The sequence below is a fragment of the Dermacentor andersoni genome, chromosome 2, assembly GCF_023375885.2.
Source record: "Dermacentor andersoni chromosome 2, qqDerAnde1_hic_scaffold, whole genome shotgun sequence".
NCBI lineage: Eukaryota > Metazoa > Arthropoda > Arachnida > Ixodida > Ixodidae > Dermacentor > Dermacentor andersoni.
Genome location: NC_092815.1, coordinates 111,865,587 through 111,886,439, shown reverse-complemented (window position 1 = coordinate 111,886,439; position 20,853 = coordinate 111,865,587). Strand labels below are relative to the sequence as shown.

General features: G+C 43.4%; 2 protein-coding genes across 2 annotated transcripts in view; one reads left to right on the top strand and one right to left on the bottom strand.

The window, feature by feature from the left end:
* The window catches only part of cert (ceramide transfer protein), a 55,863-nt gene extending 52,446 nt beyond the window's left edge, over positions 1-3,417 (top strand). Inside the window, exon 12 of the mRNA XM_050188133.3 lies at positions 624-3,417. Within this exon, the coding sequence (XP_050044090.1) occupies positions 624-751 (128 nt within the window). The 3' untranslated portion in view covers positions 752-3,417. The remainder of the gene's footprint in view (positions 1-623) is intronic.
* A 6,606-nt stretch (positions 3,418-10,023) lies between these two features.
* Positions 10,024-20,846, bottom strand: LOC126541381 (uncharacterized). The gene is made up of 5 exons (XM_050188143.3): positions 20,285-20,846; positions 16,502-16,558; positions 15,898-16,389; positions 13,249-13,446; positions 10,024-10,152 (listed from the first exon to the last, which is right to left on the bottom strand). The coding sequence occupies exons 1-5, from the start codon at positions 20,678-20,680 to the stop codon at positions 10,066-10,068; spliced, it is 1,230 nt and encodes a 409-aa protein (XP_050044100.1). The 5' UTR covers positions 20,681-20,846; the 3' UTR covers positions 10,024-10,065.
* Positions 20,847-20,853: the final 7 nt, after the last annotated feature.

Sequence of the window (20,853 nt, the reverse complement as noted above, 5' to 3'; positions counted from 1 at the left end):
GGATTTCATGCTCTGCTTGTGAGCTCTAGGCGTCACGCACGACTGCAAAACCTGGCCGAGATGTTCACAGCAGTGTATGCTATCCACGGACCATGTTTTTTGACCAAGTCGAGAGGTGGTTCAGGGGGACCCCTTTAAAAAAAAGTAATCTATTTCGATTTCATATTAGCACCCTCCATTATAAAAAAATGGCACTCCGACCAACTGCGACAACAAAACACCAATAAAGTGCGGGCACTAAAGGTAGCATTGCCTTGTTAACATGCACAGTAACACACACAGTACCTTGCACTACAGCAATAGCAGTGCATGCTACTGTACACAAGACAATAATAGACATGCTCTGAAAATAACGAAGCAAAGCCAGCAACATAAACTGGAAGACACAGGACAGGAAAATCCACAACTCTGCAAAGCAGATGGTTCACATGCTGCTGTGGGCATTTTCTGCAACCCGTAGTGTACTATATGAAACACTGCTAGTGCACATGACAACGTGGTAGCTCCATAACTGTTTCACATACTAAAAAAAAATTGCAGTTCTTTTTTTTTTTTTTTTTTTTACTTCGACAGCATTACAGTGATACTTAAATGAGAGCACTCTCTGTATGTTTTCTGCACAGTCAACCCTGGTGGCTGGGCCCCCGCATCAGTGCTGCGTGCTGTTTACAAGCGGGAGTACCCCAAGTTCCTCAAGCGGTTCACACAGTATGTCAAGGACCAGACAGAGCCCAAGGAGATCATGTTCTGAGACTGCCTTTCTCGCCTTTGGCCAGAGCATGCATCCCTCGGTCAGCACAAAGCAAGGTTCTTCGAAGGGAGTGCAGACGACCAAAGCCGTCTGTGTTCACAAATGTGAGACACTGGGTGGTGGACAGAAAGACACAACAAGCATAAAGTGACAGTACATAGATGTGTCCACAACAACAGACTCGAGAAAGTGTGGAAAATACGCAAGCAAGGTGAACCTTTATAAAAAAAATGGAAAGGACAAAAAGATAGAAAAACCTTAAGAAAGAACGAAAGAAAAAAAGAAAAGATGACCTCTGAAGTGTTAAATATTCAGGACACGGTGTGATGTCAGCCACGCCTCTCTTAAAAGTTGCAAGTAACGATCACGAACGCTGCAGAGCAGCGTGGTGGGCGTTGTAAAACGAGTTGGAAGTGACAAACTGCATTTGTTACGGGTGCTCGTGGTCGTGCTTGGGCAGACTTTATTCTGTGGCTAAGCTAGATTTGGGTACGATGAGAAGGGCAAAAACTGTATTTTAAAGAAAGCAGGGTTTCAATCTATAGTGGCAAAGCTATACGACTCCATTTTATATAAGAGCGCCGTGAAAGCACAGTGCATAAAGATTTAGCTTCCTCCTCCTCCACTTCGTTTCTTCCCCTATGCAGATTTTATTTTAAAAAATCCGCCGTGTTGTTGCACTTTCTATGTAGTACCGTGTTGTTAAAGAACACCAAGTGGGGCAAAAGAAAAATTAGAGAATTGAGGGAGTGTCCCTCTAAGGTTTTACAACGACCCACATTGAAGTGTGCACTTGTTCCATACCACGCAAAGTGCTAGGCACTTTGTTTTTGCTGCGTTTGTCCCCTCCCAATGAGATTCATAAGGTCGGCAGTTATTGTACTATAAACAGGAGAAGGCATTTCAAAGCGTGGTCGTTTACAGCTGCATTATGATAACACTGCCGTTCCCTTGTTAGTAATTATGAACGAGAGAGAGAGAGCAGACGATTATTAGTTGTGAAAGGCTTTCATATGCCTCCAAGCAAGGCTCATGCATAAGCAGAGTTGTTAGTGTGCAAATCAAGCAAAGAAAAAAATGGCTCATGTTAACTTCGATGGTGCCAACTTTCCCGTCGGCACGTGTAATGTCCATCTTTGTATATCTTTGCACCACTTTTTGGCAGACGACCAGGTTAAGCAAGAGAGTGTTGTCACTCTTTGGCATTTGCTTAGATGTATAGCATATTCCTGTATGGAGCAGATTCGTCATGCTGTCTTTCCTAAGGAAAGAGCATAGCAAGTCTTTTCCTCGCACAAGGATGCGACAGCTGCGAAAGAGAATGCAACATTTAGATGCGCACTTGCGCGACAACTGTCACCAGAGCCAAGAGATTTAGAGTTATAAATGATGGAATGGGAGATCACTTTGGCCTTCCGTCATATGCTGTTCGTGGGACTATCTTACCAGAAGTATTCCAAAGTAGTTATTTAAACTTAGCCACAAGAACTGCAGGCATTGCAACTAAGCTTGGAGGCGCTTGGTGCAGTGCCCCCCCCCCCCCCTTTTTTTTTTTCTGCACAGATTTTTTCAGATAATGATTGGTGCTAGGGCAGCACACTTGCAGCCGGTCTGTGGTGCAGTGAAAGATAAAGTTAACTTATGCCTCGCCTTCATTTTTTTCTTCTAAACCAAGTCTGTGTTATTTTCTTGTATGTCATTTACACCTTTTTGTATTGCATGTGTGCTGGCACAGAAGCGGTGTTCCTTTCGCTTTCATGGTTTTCAATTTTTATGGCCCGTTTTTAAACTGCAGCATCTAGTCACCACTACTTCATCCCGAGCTTGATTTTAGGTAATGTACTCAAAACCAATCAAAGTGGTCTACACGTTTTATTGTAGCTTTTTTCTAAGCCAGTTAGTCTTTTTCCAGTCATGGCCTCACAGCAGCCACTGGCTCTCTGTTTTTGCCTGGGCCTTTTTTTACCTCATTGCACAAGCAGTGCGCCAATGCCTTCTTTCTTTCCTTCCCTTCTTTCTTCTTTTCCAAGCTGCTGCTTACGTCTGGAAAACGAGCAAATTGCATACATTTTTGCATGAACTGTTCTGTTCAGTCTGTGTTGCAGTAGTGCACAGCCTTCTTTTTATATCAAGAAGCTCGGCTACCGAGTTTGTTGCATACATGTGACGTCTCCTTTACAAGGCAAGTCGAAAGATTGTACTTGATGGAAACCGCAATGCACAAAAATGCAAGGGGGAATATGGGAGTCCTTTTTATACATCTTTCTTCGTCTGCAGAGTTTAACGTAACTTTTGTAATTGGAGTGAGGAGAAACTGTGCTTCGAAGTGTTTGCCGTGTCACGGTCGGCACAGTGTGTTGTGCTTTGTTGGCAGTTTGAGCGGCTGTACATTGTCGCCGCTGGTGAAACTTTTGACGGGACACAGCGTGTGGCTCTCCTTGTTGCCGCTTTCCGAGAGGGCCGTCGCGTATGTGCCAGTGTCCGCTGCCTGCCTGCCTATTGGTCCTCCTGCCACTGCATCTCTTCCTGTTGTCTTGCTTGTGCATGAGAGTGCAACGCTTTTTTGTACATAATATATATAAATATATAAATAAATATATATATATATATATATGCGGGTTTGTATTACATGCACAGCCATTAAAATGTGTTTTGATGTCACTTTTGCCAACGTGTGGTCTTCTTTCTCTTTTCTTTTGGTCTGCTGCCACTCTTACATTACTGTCCCAGGGATGGGGTCATAGATCCATAGAGTTGGCTTCAGTCAGTTGCAGGAAAGACTGCAGCATTGCTCAAGAGGAAATGAAGCTGCTGCAGTTGCCGTCGAGATAAAATGGCAGGTACATTGAGTGGAACCTGAACAAAAAAAGATGGATGCTTCTGCTGCATTTAGCACATCGCATAAGGGCCTGCATGCTCTATTTGTGCATAATGTGTTTTTCTATATAGTACATGTACATCTTTTCCAGTAGAAATGCAGAGATGAAAAACTCATTTTCTATATTTTGAGAGTTTTCTTGGACACCTGTAATCTAAAGGTTATCATCAGGAAGTGGTTAAAGTGAGGTTATGTAGTCTAAGGATTGGACACTCATCAGCAACAAACATGTTTTTGAGAAAGGACCCCGCCCCCCTCCTCGTTGTAGATGTCTGTTGCTCTAAGCCTCTCGCTGCTCTTCACATTTTGATTTCATGTAAAAGCACAGAAAATATAAGAACACTTGCCAATATGCCATTCCATTACATTCAGCCCTATTACCTAATGAAAATTGTACACTATGATAAAATCTTCAGCTTCTTGGTAGGGTTATAAAGTTTAAATAGAAAATTAAAAATGGCGTGTTTTACTACTTGGCCCACTATTCCCCGAGATGCTACTAAAACTCCAAATGTACATGCACGCAAGTGTGCACACGTGCACACCTCGGCAATTTCTGTGTGAAGGTGCACAACACTTGTGCTAGCTTTGTCTTGAATTCCTAAGGCAGTGTCTCGCAAAACATGCACTTTTGACCAATGTGTATCACACTGCTTCACTGATCGTTGCACAAAATATGATCAGCTGACTTAAGATGTGCACATGACACTGCTCAATTTCAATACTTGATTTTCACATGGTGCACAGATAATAAACTGCTGCAGTGAAATCCCTTTATTCGGAGTTTCTTGTGGTACCGACTACACTGCGTGTATTTTGGAACAAATCATTCAAATTGGAATGACACCCAACTTCATTTGGCACAAAGCGAAAAGTGATAAATTCTTGTACTACTGCTTCGTGCAGCATAGATGGAGAGTTCTTGCTCTTTTGCCACAGTCATGTCACCACTATTAGGCATGGCTTTGTATAAATATACATTTTATACAAACTCCAACACTGCTAGAGTGCACCTTCTGCGTGGTGGTTTTTTTTTAGGGCACCTCTGCTTTTAAAACAAAGTCCGTTTTTTGTCCCGATAACTTTATCCATAACAAGACTGCTGCATGTAGTGCAGTTGGAAGCGAATGTTAACACCAGCAACACTAGGCACAAAAACTTCGGCAGCCACAATATGTTTCTAAAAAAAGGCTACCTTCTTTTGAAAGGAGATAAGGCAAACGAAAGCTCCAGCTGTGACAAATGTGGAATAGGAATGCTGCCACCATTGCGTAAATATGTTTTAGTTACTCTCTAAGGTTGATAAATAGCAACCAACAACTGGTAATAAAAAGACAACCCACCTTTTTCACGGTGCGATGGTGCATGCACCCTGCCCTAGCGGATTAGTTGCAAAACGTTTTGTAACGGACGCACGTGCGACTGCGCGGTCTGATGTAAAGGACCCCTGAAACGGTTCGAACAAATTTTGTGTACGTGTAGGGTACAGCTACAGTTAATCATTCGCACCACAATTTGTGCGAAGCACCTCATATTAAGAGAGCTATGGATGATTACAAGTTACCCTCCTCCATTTCACCCTTCTCCCTTTTCTCAACTGGTTCGCCAAGTGATCAGGGCTAAGCTCTTTGCTGCCTCTGCTTCATGATGGCACATCATGTCGTCTACTTCTGGTTGTCTAGGAGCAAATGTGCGAAGCCTCTCAAAGTTCTTCGCCAGCAGCTTGGCAGTCGACCCCAAGCGAGAGCTATTAAAGCAGCGAGCAGCGAAGCGTTGCGAGCATTCTGTCACAGCGCCGAGCGTGTCCGTATTCCAGTAACCACAGACGAAATGGGCGCTTCGACGGATGGGTGGAGGCATAAACTCAAGCTAGGCATATGCGAGCGACCTGATCGCTCTGCACAAGCAGACAACACTTGCTTTGTGCCAAGAGTGCTTAAGTATAGTGAGAAATGGTCCTTGTGCATTGTCTTTCTGTTACTTTCTTTTTATGGAAACAAACTAACTAACATTCCAACTATTATGAACAAAATTTGTTCACCATAAAGTTGGAAAAATTACTGATGACATGCCCTGGGCAGCCAATCAGCTCGCCCTACTAGCATCATTAGGGCAATTTCTGTCAAATGGTTAGGGGTGGCTGAAAATTCACTCGAGCAGTGTGCTGTGGTCAGCAGCGATGTACATTTTTAAAACCTAATAAATTACACGCTTTACACGAAGCACTTAGGTGCATCAATTAACGATCAGAAGGACCTACTCTAATGACTCAGTATGTTTGTACAAAATCGTCAAACAAAAGCGCATGGACATGCACTGCAGCAAACACTCATGCCATGTACTGCATTGGAACTGCACTGGTATTTAGTTCTGTGTCAGTGTGGTGCCGAAAACGTGCATAGCGTAAGACTGCAACTCCACTTCTGAACAGAAAGTGGCCAGGGCTTTGTCCGGACTGCACCGGGAGCCACGTAGTTGTCACCTTATGTTGATGGCTAGCAAATTTATTGATAAGCCCCTGTGTTATGTTTGGGCGACACTTGAAAAACTTGGACGCTTAGGCTTCGCCTTTAAGAGTGGAATGCGATAGCATTCAAAGATTCCCAATTGCTTCCCACCCTTCCCTGCAACTGAAGCTTATGTAACCATAATGTTTACCGGAAGACGCTAGTGGCAATCGCTATGCCTTAAGGCAAGCGTTCTGGTAGAAACGCGGCCTCTTGCGTGGGCCGGTCACAGTGGTATGCACAGCCGCACCAAAAAATATTGCTGCATAATTTCCAGGTTTCTGTTATTGTTTTGCACTTTTAATATTTAAGTCTGAAAATTAACTTAAAACAAATGCATTGTCAGTGATAAAAGGAGTGCATTGTCAGTGACAGCCCACATTTGTGGGCTGTCATCCTAAAAATTCCGAGGAATAACATTGTTAAGAATGTAAGACAAGGTATGAGCAACCTTAGTGTTAGAATGGTGTTATAACCCGCATATATCGTATGTCATAAAAAGGCATGGCATATACATATATTACCTAATATCCGGCAATTTTCACTCGCCGACAACTCCACCGACACCGGCACCAAATTTTCTGCGACATGGGGGCCCTTATCGCTATGGCGGTCTTTGCTGACGAAGTCTTCTTGCAGCGTCAGCCTTCTCTTGCCGGTGGTGCAACGTGTGCCTGGCTTCACGCGCTCGTTTAAGGCATGGTAACACTGGCTTGATACAAGGCCGACAAGATGCTGACATTTCAGCACAGTGTGTTGCCGAGACCATTTTATCATATCAGGTCAATGAAGACTCTACCTACAGGCATGAGTTGTCGTAGCGCGATGGGCTTTCTTACCAACAGCACCGACAAAATCAGTGTGCAACCAACGCGGTAGCCACGTGGTTTTCACTCGTATATATAATTAATTGCGCTCAAAACGCATCGAAACATGCCTTCAAAGTTGAAACAAGCAAGCTTCACTCAAGCCACATACATGATGTTTGAGCCAATAGAGAGTTTTAATGTGTCCGGTATTTGGGTAAACACAGGCGAACTGGTCGTTTTACTGGAGGGGCAGAGATGTAAACGTGAGTGGCTTGCATGGTGCAGCCACCTGGGGGAGCAGAGCTCAACCAGACAAGCAGAGCTAATATTGCAAAAACCTAGTGTATTTTACTTTGCTGCTGGTGTAAATTTCGGCAGCGGCATAATCATGTTGCTGCCGAAATTTGCACCAGCAGCAAAGTAAAATACACTAGGTCACTGCAATATTACCTGTGCTTGTCTGGTTGAGCTCTGCCCCACCAGGCAGCTGCACTGTGCAGGCCACTCACATTAACGCCTCCACCCCTCCGCTAAAACGTCCAGTCTGCCTGCATTTACCTGAATACCAGGCAAGCTAAAACTCTCCAATGTTGATCCTGTCTAGCGATGGTTGGGTTAGGCCTAGCCCCGTTGAGTTCGTGCACCCACTACTGGTGAACCTGAACTTAAAAATAAATGGTTTACGATGAAGGAAACTGCTCTTATAGTTCAGTTGTGGCCCTATAGCGATTTAATATCAGCTACTCGTCGCTTCGCACAGTGTGTACACAATAAGCAGCAAGCGGCGACACAGTGCTATGGCAACATCTGTACGTCACAGTTCCCAAGGGTTGCCGCTTGCATTCGCTACGTAGGTTGGTGGGTCTGTACCAGTTGTTATGCTGACACATTTCTGAATTCCACAGAAGCATTGTTTACCTCTGTGTCAAACTGTAAACAAAAGACAGTGCATTCGGTACAGCAGCATAAAGAACCGCCTCGCTCAGTTGCCAGTCACGTCAGCGACGACATTCGCATTTCTCAAGCGCTCGTGCCGAGCACAGTTTTCTCTAATAAGACCTTACGGCACGCGCAAACTGTGTGATGAAGTTAAATAAAAGCGAGAATCGGTAATAACAGCCCGTAACATATGTGTCTGCATCACAGTTGCCGTTGTTTAAGTGGCTCGGCCCCTGATATTGACTCGTTTCAGGGTGGAACAATGCAGCTCATATGCGCAGATATGCATGTTTTGCTACATTTTGACATTATTTCATATCAGCGACGCACCTTTCCCACAATATCCGAAGCTAACAACAACTTGTGGCTGTAAATGTCAATGTAAACAAATGCATCGCTTTGGCAAATCCGACTTGGAAGGCTGCGCTTGAAGACTTCTTGAATATACGAAATGTCTAATGAATGTGTTAAAGGAATTCAAAAAGTGAGATGCAAGAGCAGAGTGCGACAACAAACGCCAAGGCAGCCACATAGGCAGACGTGCCTTTATTTGCTGCGCCGCTAGCACAACAGCGCAATGAGGCCTGCTCACCCAGTAGTCAATGAGTGCTACTTGACATCCAGGAATGACATGCAGCCTTGGGAAGCCATTACTCACACACACTCAACATGGACACAAGTACACATATCAACCGGTGAAAGCCACGGCACCCTTCCAAAACGTTTCCAGTGGCGTGCGGCAGAGGGCAGCACAGGAACATGAAAAAGGTGGATTGCATTGCATTTGGACGTACTGAGAAGATGCAGTTAGGCCAATTAGATTTTCCCGCCTCACAGCTCTCTGACGCTACAGCCTTTTCTCATTGCTCTCTTGGTAGTACTTGAAGGAAGTTGCCTTCCAACTCCCCAAGGGCAATATCACCCAAGTGAACATGATTTCCAAGATTGTCGGCACAGTTCAGAGCTCCTGCACCGTGTAAATGATGCATCTTCACTAGGGGTGTGCGAATACTCGTATATCAGCGAATCAAATCACATAGTGAACCTTCAAATAATTTGATTCACGAATCAAATATGTACTATTCGATTTATTGGAAAACATACATCCATGCCACTGTTACATTTTCAGGGCATTCTAATGTAACAGCAATTATTTCACACTAAAACGCATAATAAATAAGCATTGTTCTACCTCATTCGCACATATTGTAAAAAAAAGCGAGAAAAAAATGTACTAACCGGAAATACATACGACCTGAAGTCACAAAAAAATTGACAGACGATAGCTGTGAATGCGGCGTGCGACAACTCGGGACGAGATTTGCTGATACCAGAATAGGAAACTGAGTTCCCGCCGGCATTATCACGTGAGGTGGGCAGGTGAGTATTGTGGGGAAGCTACTGTGGCAGGTGGCTACTGTTCTCAGTCATCCGTGCTGCGCGCCGTTTCTCGTTTACACAGTATCTAGCGACCAGAAAGCATATCATACGATTGCATTTTGGCGATGTACTGAATTTTGGTGCCAAAAGATTGTCTTCAGGAACGTATGCAACAGTAAAGAAGAAGCGTTTCTGTATTAGGTCGTTTTTGGGGTTTTCTGGGAAATTGCGCATAACGGGATCGTATCAACAAGGTTCTTCTGTAATTTCAATGTAAACAACCCGGAGCTATTTTTTGTGGCCTAAGACTCGTCAGGGTACGTTTTGGTGAATCATGGGAGATTAAATGCTGTCATTGGCCATTCTTCCAGTACTGAAAAATCAAGGCATGCCAAAGAGTATGTTTACAAAGAAGATGAATAAGGTAGCATAGTTATGCAAGGAAGCAACAAAAATGACTGGCTGTGTATAGTGGCTAATCCATGTGTCATTCCAGGCCTGCCCCTACGCCATCTTGTTTGCCCCTATGCCTGCCCCTATGCCTCCATGCTCAGAATTCAAAGATGAAACAGAAGGCCTCGAAGGAAGTTACTTCAACTCTGATGAAAGTCATGTCAACGGCCTTTTTATACATTTCAATGCATGGTGGAATTTCAGATGGCACTCAATTCGGTGTTGACATAGTACAACATCCAGACGAAGATGTCTGAAACTGAAACGTGAGAACTACGAGCATAAGCACTTCAAAACAAGACCGAAGAAAATGCAACACAGCATTTATTAAAGCACAGATGCGAGACATCAAAATCCGTACTTTGCTTGAGTCTGGCGCTTAGTCATACGGTTTTGTGCCCAAGTGTTTTTCAACTCCTGTTCTCGTGCCTTGGCCTGAGGGAATATGAAAGAAGAAAATGAGCTTCATGAAACATCCGTCATGATACATGGTATACGAAAGTATTGTTACAGGTGGTACTGCTGTTTGGTCACTCACGCAGAAGAGTGTGGGCAGGTGAGAGTACTGTACTTCAACTCGATAGACTCCACATGGACTAATGTTACTGTGACAGCCATTACACAGACAATCCAGCCACACTTGCAGCATTGGCAGCTTGTCCCGGACATGTGTGTGTCTGTGTGTATGCATGTATACACATATACAGATAGATATTAAGTATATAAATATGGTGTTTCACAGCGAAAGGCAATGCAGAATAGAGGTTATCATTCACCACACACAGTGTTCCTCCGTCAATTTTCTCTGAGTGAACAGACAGTACTAGAGCACCGTCCCCAACAATCATCGGCTCAGAAGGCAGTGAAGGCACTTTTGTGCTTTCTCAGAACGTCTTGTTTGCGCGAGCGGCTTTAACTCAAGTACTGTCCATACATGTCTCTACACCTTCTCTCTTTTACCCTCCTCCCTTCCCTCAGCGTAGGGTAGCCAACCAGACCCTTGACTGGTTAACATCCCTGCCTTCCTATATTCCTATCTCTCTCCTCTGTCAAACACAATGTGCTATGCTGAAACAATGGCACATGAACAAAGGATAAAGATAATGCATATTGCAGCCCAAGCTAGGCTTCACAAGATGCTGGCCACAACATTTCTGAGGCGCAGGGTAGAAAACTGTGTTCTCTATACCACATCCTTTTAAAGCTTGCAACGTTTTGCAATTCGATAACAATATTACTGAACCTTGTCTCAGTTACAATTTCCTGTGTGAAAAAAAAAATATATGCTGGAAATGTAGTCGCAGTTTCTCAGCGTGAAAGGATTGTTATGCCTAATATAAAAATTTAAGTGAGAATGAAATATATTTGGGACTCGTTTTGTGACTGTCCTGATCCAGCTGGCTTATCTGCTGCAGTGGCGTCGTCTCGCTCTCCCACTATGCTGGTGTATCGTTCATGTACACGGGGAGCATTTCTGATAGCAGATATAATTAGAGGTCAATACCAGAAGTAGGTTCTCCCGACTATTCTTTAAAAACTTGCCGTACGCGCTCTTGCGTGCTTGCTACCTCAACGTACCGTAGTAGGAATACGAATGTGGGAGCCCTGAAAACTCAAGCTCAACTCATTTCATAGCTAAATAGAGGCAAGAAGGACACAATCTGAGTCACTCTTCTTTACTCCAACGGAATGAATTCAGAATTCAATATGAGTGTGATTTTCATTTTATTATTAGAACGATACACGTCGTTGGGATGACCATACATGGGTCTTAAAATAGGCTCAATTTTCTCATCTAGAACAATATAATGCAACATGTTTTTACAGTACTACATTTACCAGTCCTGGGTGGGTATTCTATAAAATTTTCATAAATATCGGCGATGATTATTACTTTTTAAAAATCTCTCTTAAAATGTAGCAATTTTTGTTATTTTTGCAATTTGGGCATTTTCAGATTTTATAACGAAATAAATACGTGTTGTAGCGGCATACTTTCTTTATTAGCTCGTGAGAAACTTTCTGAAAGTTTGTCAGAAATATTTTCTGCTTCATCACCTTAGCTAAAGTGGCCAAAAAAAAAGAACACTGTTTGGGGTCAGTCAGAGGCAGTTGTTGAAAAACCAGTTTCGAAATTTTTCAATAACATACTGTGGGTGTCATAAGTTTGATTTACCATGGGTAAATAGTACTAGTGGTGTAGATGTACGTAAAAAAATTTGGCAGAGTACAATGCGTTAATTTTATGGTGATAGGCTTTGAATTTGTAAAATATGCAAGTCATTAAAATGCTCTTTTCTACCTTTAGTAAAATAAGATTTTTTTTCAAGAAATCTGTGCTATCTTTCACAAAACGAATGTTGATTCCTTTCTACAAAGACATTTTTCCACATCATATAAAATTTTCACTGAAAACTAAAAATAGTCGGGACCCCTGTCCTTATCTGAACACACTCGAGAAATGTTAAGTGTGGCTGTGCTTGCTGGCTGCTGATGAAGCGAATGGGTGTGAAGCACATACAATGTGGCAAAATGGAAAAACATAAAGCTATGCCTTCGCTCCATTACAGTTCCAGCGGTAATGATATGCAGTTTTGCCATACTGCAGCAAGCATCATCCACACTGCAGCAAGCATTATGGTAGAAGCTGTTTCTATTGGTAAAACATACATGTATGGACGACATGCACGCATCAGAGTTTGGCTACAATACTCCTCAGTAAATTATATTTCTACTGCTTTATGGTGGTTTAAAATTCCAAAAGAAAACATTTGTTTTTCGTCAGAATTGTAGAACTAAGACAGGGAAGGGGTTAATAGCCTAATACCATTGTTGGTAGTCACAATTCCTTGTTTCATCCAGATTGAATTAAAAGCATTATTCTTCTGCAGCAGCAACAACAAATTAAAAAAAAGTATTTGTCTCACACACAAAAAAAAAATGGTGCCACTACCTTCCCATAGAGGGCTTAACCACTTCTCATTCTGGCAGACGATGCTGCCATTCCTTCCAGCTAGTAGATACACATCCTTTGCTTTGCCACTACCACAGATGGCACTCAACTGGATTAATCCTGGATGAAACAAGGCTCAGTCACTGTATAAAACACAAAACACACTGCCAGATGCTAACACTGTAAAATATGAGCCTGAACAATTAACATTTTATGTAGAGGAATTGTGGATAGGCTTCTGATCCAACAATCGGCATGTGGACAATTTCATTGCATACTGTGGCCACAATTGCACAAAGCATAGCCTGAGCCATGACCACCGCTCTCAATGACACAAAAAAAAAAAAAACAGCTTTAGCACACCATCTGACACCCTGTCAGGAGCCCACAGCCCACTTCGTTTATAAACAATGGTACACGTCCACCTGAAATGGGCTGTAATGGGAGCTACGCTGCATACAGCAACTGCTTGCTTGAAGTTTCCACTACATATACTTTTTGAGCACCGCATGTGCTTAGCTATCGCATTGCATCACAGACTTGAGTTGCTGACAGCTTTCTGCAAGAAGAGTACTCACTTGCTGTGCCAAGTAGGTGATCTGGTGCTTTCGACGATGCTGTTGGCTTGTGTTGAAGTCGCTAGTGTTGCTATGACTCGAGTATGTGGACTGTTCGGTGAGGCCACGGAGGAGGATCTGAGTCTTGTCAACTTGGCTGTCCGCGCACACGTCGATGATGTTGATCTCCTCTTGACGCTTGCCACGCAGTCTCACCAACTGCAGCAGGGTAAGGAGAGTGTTGGCACTCAATCAGTCAAGACAACAACAAACACTTGCCACTGTGCCATCAGGCACAAGAATTACGAATCCTGCTTAAAAACTGTTAGTTTATATACTCTACGCTTTTTTCCATAATTTTAGCCTGACCCGAATCCAAACCAATATTCTCAGAACATGCGTGAACAAAACCGAACCTGAACCGAACCAAAAAAAGATATTAATGGTAAATGGTTCGGCATGGGATGATTGAAGCATATAGTGTGCAAACGGGTGCTCAATAGATAAGTAATTCTTCAAAATGATTACTTTTTAATTTGGCACACCCCATGAGCAGGTCATTATGACCCACAAGTTGCATTATGTGTGAGAATGGGTGTTTGTGCCAGTAAGGTGTATGTGTAAAGGTGCTTGCCAGTAACTGCACAGCCACCTAGGTAGAGATGCTTGTGCTTCTGAGCTTGGCCATGCCAGTTAAGTTTCATTGCTGAAACATTCTTTCAAGGGTACCACAGAATCACTGTTTCTGTTGAAACTCCCAATTCGGTCATTAAACCAGCTCGCTACTATTACTAAAAAAACCGTAAAATACACACGCCAGGGCACACCGAAAGCAAGAAAGATGGTGTCCTCAAGAAGGGAAAATAGGGAAACGAACACGTTAATCAGCATGGCTTCTTGTAACAATAAGTCGCGAATCAATGCTGTCACCTTCTCGGTGTCAGCTGCAAACGCAACAGGAAATGTGATTTTCTTGTGTTTTGTGGTTCAATTCACATTTAGCCCCTCCAAGCAGAGTACAACACTCTTCTATTTTTATAAATCAATCCAGAGGCACAATGTGCTTGATTTGGACAATTTTAGTAGCATAGTCAGTGCAACACACAAACTGTGTCACATGCAATTGCGCAAGAAATATTGTTGCAGTGTTTTTTAGCACAAACTGTCCTTGCTCATGATTTAGAAGCATCAATTTCCTCCCCTGCTTTTATTTTTTTAAAGCAAGAGTAGGAAATTTAGCAAAATAACACTTGCTGAATCCTTTCTTTGCTTACAGACTAGAAGTTTGGAGTTGAAATTTACATAGAACAATGTGATCCTGCCACTGTATCATATGCCACAGTTCGCTGAACAGCAGTCCAGTAGTAATTACTTGACGCAAAAGAAAAATTTACTTACTTTGCTGCTGCCAAGACATGGAAGCTAAGCCCTACCATATGCAGACAAGGGCAAGCTCACTATTTAGCTATGTGTTTGATAAGTTACATTAAAATTTCTCTGTATCTGTGTAATCCAATCATAAACATGTATTGCGAAAACACCATCACTGAAATCACAGCGATGGCGGTAACACAAAAAGTTTATTTAAACCGTGTGCCTCGTGCTCTGAATGAGTGCACAAAGAGGAAAAAGGACCCAGCACCGAACTGCGCAACTGCTATTCGCATTGTTGGTATCTGAACGCCTAGATCTAAGCTACTGCATCCATAAATTTTACGGTTCAAACATTCCAGTAAATTTCTACTGTTTTGGATGACAATAATGACTTTTTATGGATGACAATAAAAGTTGTCGACGCACCATGTACTCGTGCGACGACACTGCATAAGATGACCATTTTTATGTGTACGGCTGCTGTAACGGAACAACATTAAACTCCATTGATATATATGTAAAAGCATTGATTTCTGTATTCCATATGCCACAGAGCTCATTTCTTCCACCTCCTGACAACTCTTGTGCATGCACCTTGCGGACAAGTCGATAGTGCTGTGCATATGTTGCCATAAGACAAGACAAAGTTTCGTGTGCTGAACTGGTTTGTGAACTGGCTTAACGTTGCAAACCGGTCCACGAGCCATTGTAAAATTGCATTTCTCCCAACTGGAACTGATCCAGAATGAAATTGTGAGCTGAACCCAAACCCGAACAGGTGTATTTTTCATTTTGACACTCTGGCACAAATTAATTAAATTATGGGGTTTAACCTACAGCCCCTCCCTAATAGGTGGGCCCCCCTTCTTTGAGGTGGTCACTCGTGCTTCCTTGATTTATTTGTGTCACGTGTTTGTGCATTCATCTTTGTACACATTTTCATCTCTTACTGTGGAGGCGAGTTTCGCCTTCCTGCACAGACTCGCTATTTAATAATAATAATTATTGTCATTATTACTAAAACTGCACACTGGGTTGTGAGAGATGCTTTAGCGGAGCGCTCTGGAGCCAGTTTGAAGACATGGAGCTTTTTTAAGTGTGCTCAACACATGGTACATAAGCACTGCATTCCGCTCACTTTGGTAACGCAGCCGCTGCAGCCAGAATTCGAAACTGCAACCTCAAGCTCAGCAGCAGAACGTCATAGCCACTGAGCCACCATGACAGGAGTACAGAGCAAATTTCTGTACACATGCATTCCAACTCATTAAGAAAAAAGGAAAGCCTAAAACTCACAGCTCCATCGTCGAGCTCAACGTCATAGACAGATGTCCCTGGCTCTTCAGGTTCTGCGTAGACAATCTTTCCCTTGCGGCTTGGTAAAGGTGGCTGCACTTCAGGGCCAGGCTCAACATTGAAGCTTGGCTGTGGCTCTGGCTCAGACGATTTGCTTTGTGCAGAAGCAGTCACGGGCCCAGCCGAGGCAGCAGGTGGCACGCTGGCAGCGGCATGCAGATCAGAGTCAAGGTTCACTTTCAGCAATGGCGGTTCACTGAACGTGAAGAAGTTTGGCGCTTCTTCAGTGGTATCTATGTCATCGCCATCATCTTGCTCCCACGGGTATAATGTAGTTGGCTGCGGTACTGCCGGTGCCCGAGGCTTTGGTAGTGGCTGTTTTGGCGCTGGTTTCGGAGGAGGTGGCCTTGCCAGCACCTGTGGCGTAAGCTGCTTCGTTGTTATGGAACCGTGCTTTGGTGCCGGCAGCATGCCTATGAGGCCAGAACCAATCTGTGAAAACAGTAAAATTAGCCGGCATACTCCATCACAAGACTTCTATGCAAAGTTTTCTTGCCATGCACATTTCAGCAAAATAAGCATGCAGCAGTAAATGAGGGATCACCTGAGCAGGTCGGAACTTCTTTTTCTTGTTTTCCTGTTCTTCTTCTTCATCGTCAAACTGTAAACACATACAGTGACTGATATACCAAGCCCACATTGCAAAAAGTACAAGTAAAGAAAAGAAGTTTACGAGGTCACATTTATTTGTTACTAATGGCAAATTTTGTCAACTCTAAAGCAGTTAGAAAAAGAAATGTAAGCAGTGCACACAGCAAATTGTGGTTGCAATAAAGTTGTTGCATTTGGAATTTTGACCACTGCCTCGGAAAATAAAAGAAAAATCATGGTGCATGCTACCATAAATAGTCTACACAGAAACCCTCACTATAACAAATTACTTTATTTAAAGCTTGTCATTGTTCCAACTACGCTGCACAACATTTCAACCAGATTATTCAAAGCACAATGGTATTTGGTTCTACAGAGTACAACATGCAAAATGAGAAATCAACATCAAACCACTTGGCGAAGCATAGATGCGACCATGTGCTCTTTTTCACATCAGTCTGATGAGGCAAGTAGCTCTGGTAGGGCCGCTCAACCACCTGGTGGCAACCTTTTTTAGCTTAGACCGCATTGCGCAATAACCCACAATTTGCATAGCTTCTCACTAATGTCAGAATTATTTTTTTTTTATCACTTAGAAATGCCTATGCACACACTCCCTAGTGTTCCTTGAGAGGAGTAAAAGAACGTCAAGACAGGAAGATGACAAGGACATTGTGGCGAATGAGGAACCTTGTGAAATATCCTCAATATCAGATAAGCAAACAATTCTTCATTTGCTTCAAAATAAAGTGGAGTGCAATGGTGACAAAGAGAGCCTTATAAGGCAAATGACTGTAGAAGTCAGCTGGAATAAATACTGTCAGATGCAAGTCCCATCTTTCTTTGGCTCCAAGCCCACATTGCAAAAAGTACAAGTAATGGAAGGAAGTTTATGAGGTCACATTTAATCGCTACTAATGGCAGATTTGTTGTCATGTAACGATTAAACGTCATGTAAATTTGTCATGCTGTCACTGCCAGATGTGGCTTCGTTAAATTTGTTTTACGAGTTCCTGCACTACGTTATTACTCTCACTATTTTAGGACCTTCCCACATTTAACAAAATACTTCTCATAACAGAATCCACTTCCTGTCCCAATGAGTTAATTCACAACCAACATGAAATGCAGTATACATAGTTGTCAGCAGTAGGCCCTGACGAAGAGAAGCCCACTTGTTGAAATGCTGAGACATCCCTTGTTCGGCCAGTGTTGATCACTTCATGACTCCATTTTCCTTAGTACAACCTGTCTTGTTAGAATACTTAGCTGGTGTTCAAACACCAGCTACCACTGAGATTCGACACAAGTTTTTAATCTGCTCTTCCCTTAATAGATGTCTGTGCAAAAAAAAAAAATTAAATTATGGGGTTTGATGTGCCAAAACCATGATTTGATTATGAGGCACGCTGTAGTGGGGGGCTCTGGAAATTTGGACCACCTGAGGTCCAAATTTCCAGGAAAATCAGCGATGTTATCTTGAAGGTAGAGCGCCGTAAGGCACGAGAACGGTATAATCAGGCATGACTGACTCAGCACGAGCGCTGCAGGCGCGAGAAAGTCTGTCCGACGTACACCCAGCAACGAAAACAGTGGCCTGCGACTTTTACAAAACCAGTTAGAACTTTGCCGGAGGTGCTACACATAGGGAGCACTTCAAAATTCAATTTTTAGGAGGAGTCTGCATCTTTTTGCGCTGGCAAAGTGCACCTAAATTTAAGTACACAGGTGTTTTCGCATGTACTTGGATTTAGCTGCACGTTAAAGAACCCCAGGTGGTAATGAAGCACATTGGTCACTTACACCCGCAAAGACGCGTAAAGCAGAAATTAATTTCACCTCAGCATGCACTTACTTGCATGAAGCCTTCAGCCCTTCACATTAGCGCTCAAAAATTTAGGAGAAACGATTTCATCGAAAAGCATTCTTATCAACCAAGCAAAAACTAAAAGCATTCGATATACACTTTCATTGTGAATCATCAGTGTTTGCACATTACCTATAATACTTTTGCCCTTGTAGACGGTGTTAGCAGACAGCTGTGAGCCTGAAGCATGTAATGCACACAGGCAAGGTTTTGAAAATGTGGTGTGGATTTTACAAGGTTAGGATATTATGCACACAAATTAGTAGAGCCATATGATACGTCTTGGCATGATATGCACCATCGCATCTCCCATTCAAGAAATATTTTTATTGTTACCTCTGTAATGGCTACATCTGTGCAGAAGAGGTCGTAAATGAATGCAGATACATGCAATAACCAGCCCTATCTGCGCATTCCGGCCTCCGCTGCTACTGATGGTAGAACAAGAACACTTTTAAAGACAATGCATAAAAGTGGCAGTGATTCAGTCAACGCAAACAAGTACGAATTCTGAAGCACATCTAGCAGAGCATTTTGGTTGATGGCCACAACCATCTACTCCAGTGATATAGCGTAATAGATATTAGCATTGGGACAGCCAGAGGGGTCGAAATCCCCCCTCCTGAATTTTCTGACGAACCCTTCCCCTCTTTCCCACGGGACAGAAAGTTTCAGGAGGCGGGCTCAGAAAGAGCTACATGAATGAAAGGGCAAGCTTGAATGTGAAAGAAAGTTGAGGGCTCGTGGCAGTCCAAATGGCGAGGGGCCATCATGGGGACGATCCCCTCTCCCATTCACATGGAAATAACGACTTCGCTGTCGTGCCACGAACTAATAGCCGAAAGGTGTGTCGGCATCAACTCACATCCGCATCACATATATCAACTCACATATATGTCTTCACACACACACACACACACACACACACACACACACACACACACACACACACACACACACACACACACACACATATATATATATATATAATGTTAATTATCAGCGGCGAACACCCCCGAAATAAATTTCTGGCTACGCCACTGGAAACTAGCAACAGTTATTCTCACATTTCTAGGTCTAACAGGCCTAGAGTGTCGTCTCTTCTGCGACTGCCACAGCAGCTCAAGAAAGCACAGCCATGGAGTAGAAGTTACATAACAGATTCACTTCAGTTACACAGGAGGCGCGGCAAGGTTCTGACCAGTGTAGTAGATGTCACAGGGTGCTTTTTTCGTTGCTGGGTGCTTTTTGCGTCGCGTAGATAGATTAAGGTTTTACGAGTACATGCTCCAGGAGGGCAGGTAGTGAAGCCTTAGGAGAGCACTTGAGGTCACAATAACCTTGTGTACAAACGTCGGACGTACCTGCTTTGCTTCCAATTCGCTTGCTCCGCGGCTCCCACGTACCGATTTTTGCACATGTTTTTGCAGAAGGACGCCTATGTAACTCAAAGGGGACTATTAAAAAATGCTTTTGAATAATCGCGAAGAGCACATATGAAAAACTTGGTAGGAGCGAACATACCGCTCCAGGAGAGCAAGCCCAGTCTTTACGACGGCCCCTACTGCTTCCCCGGGAAAATCAGTGATGTTATTTTGAAGGTAGAGCGCCGCAAGGCGAGAGAACCGTATAATCAGGCATGACTAAGCACGAGCGCTGCAGCCGCGAGAGTCTGTCCGACGTACTACCCCCAGCAACGAAAACAGCGCCTCGCGACTTCTAAAAAAAAAAAAAAAAACCAGTTAGAACTTTGCCGAAGGTGCTACACATAGGGAGCACTTCAAAATTCAATTTTTAGGAGGAGTCTGCATCTTTGTGCGCCGGCAAAGTGCACAGTCATACTTCAAACAACGTAAACGGTGAAAGTACCTGGTTCAAGGAAGGTATGAGGATCTGTGCTCGCTTAGACTTTGTGGCCTTATTTGCTTGTTTCACGACTACGTCTTGCAACGACGGATCGTGCAGTGTTGACGCGCTCTGTTTAGGAGGAGGTAACCTCGAAAACAGCTTCGGTGAAGCTGTAGGTTCTTCAATGTTTGTGACAGCAGGAAGTTGCTGTTCAAGTTCTGCGGTTTCACCATATTCACCAAGTTCTTCATTTGCTTCTGTCACGGGATCGCGGACGTTCTCGGCGATCGTTTCATCGAGCTCCCTGCTCACTTCTCTAACGGGATCGGGCACGTTCTCAATGATTTTGTTGGAGACGGCATCCTGACTGCTATCGTCTTCAGAGTCATCGCTGTCAGCGTACGCAACAAGAGACATTTCTACGACTTTTCGTCTCTAGCGTGTTTTACTACCAAACAATGAAAGTAACACTGTCAAGGCATGGCGTTCACATAGGTCGTTAAAAAGTACTGGTGCTTAAGCGATAAGAAAAACAGTCGCTTGACGCGTCACACGAAAAACAGACCGCCACCGATGGCTACTAATGCCTG

What these genes read in the sequence shown, in the direction of transcription:
- LOC126541381 (XM_050188143.3), bottom strand. Translation starts at nt 20,680, where the DNA reads ATGTCTCTTGTTGCGTACGCTGACAGCGATGACTCTGAAGACGATAGC. An exon ending in TTGAGCTCGACGATGGAGCT is followed by an intron (nt 13,447 to 15,897) that starts GTGAGTTTTAGG and finishes ACCCTGCTGCAG; the next exon opens with TTGGTGAGACTGCGTGGCAA. An exon ending in TCACCTACTTGGCACAGCAA is followed by an intron (nt 10,153 to 13,248) that starts GTGAGTACTCTT and finishes ATATTCCCTCAG; the next exon opens with GCCAAGGCACGAGAACAGGA.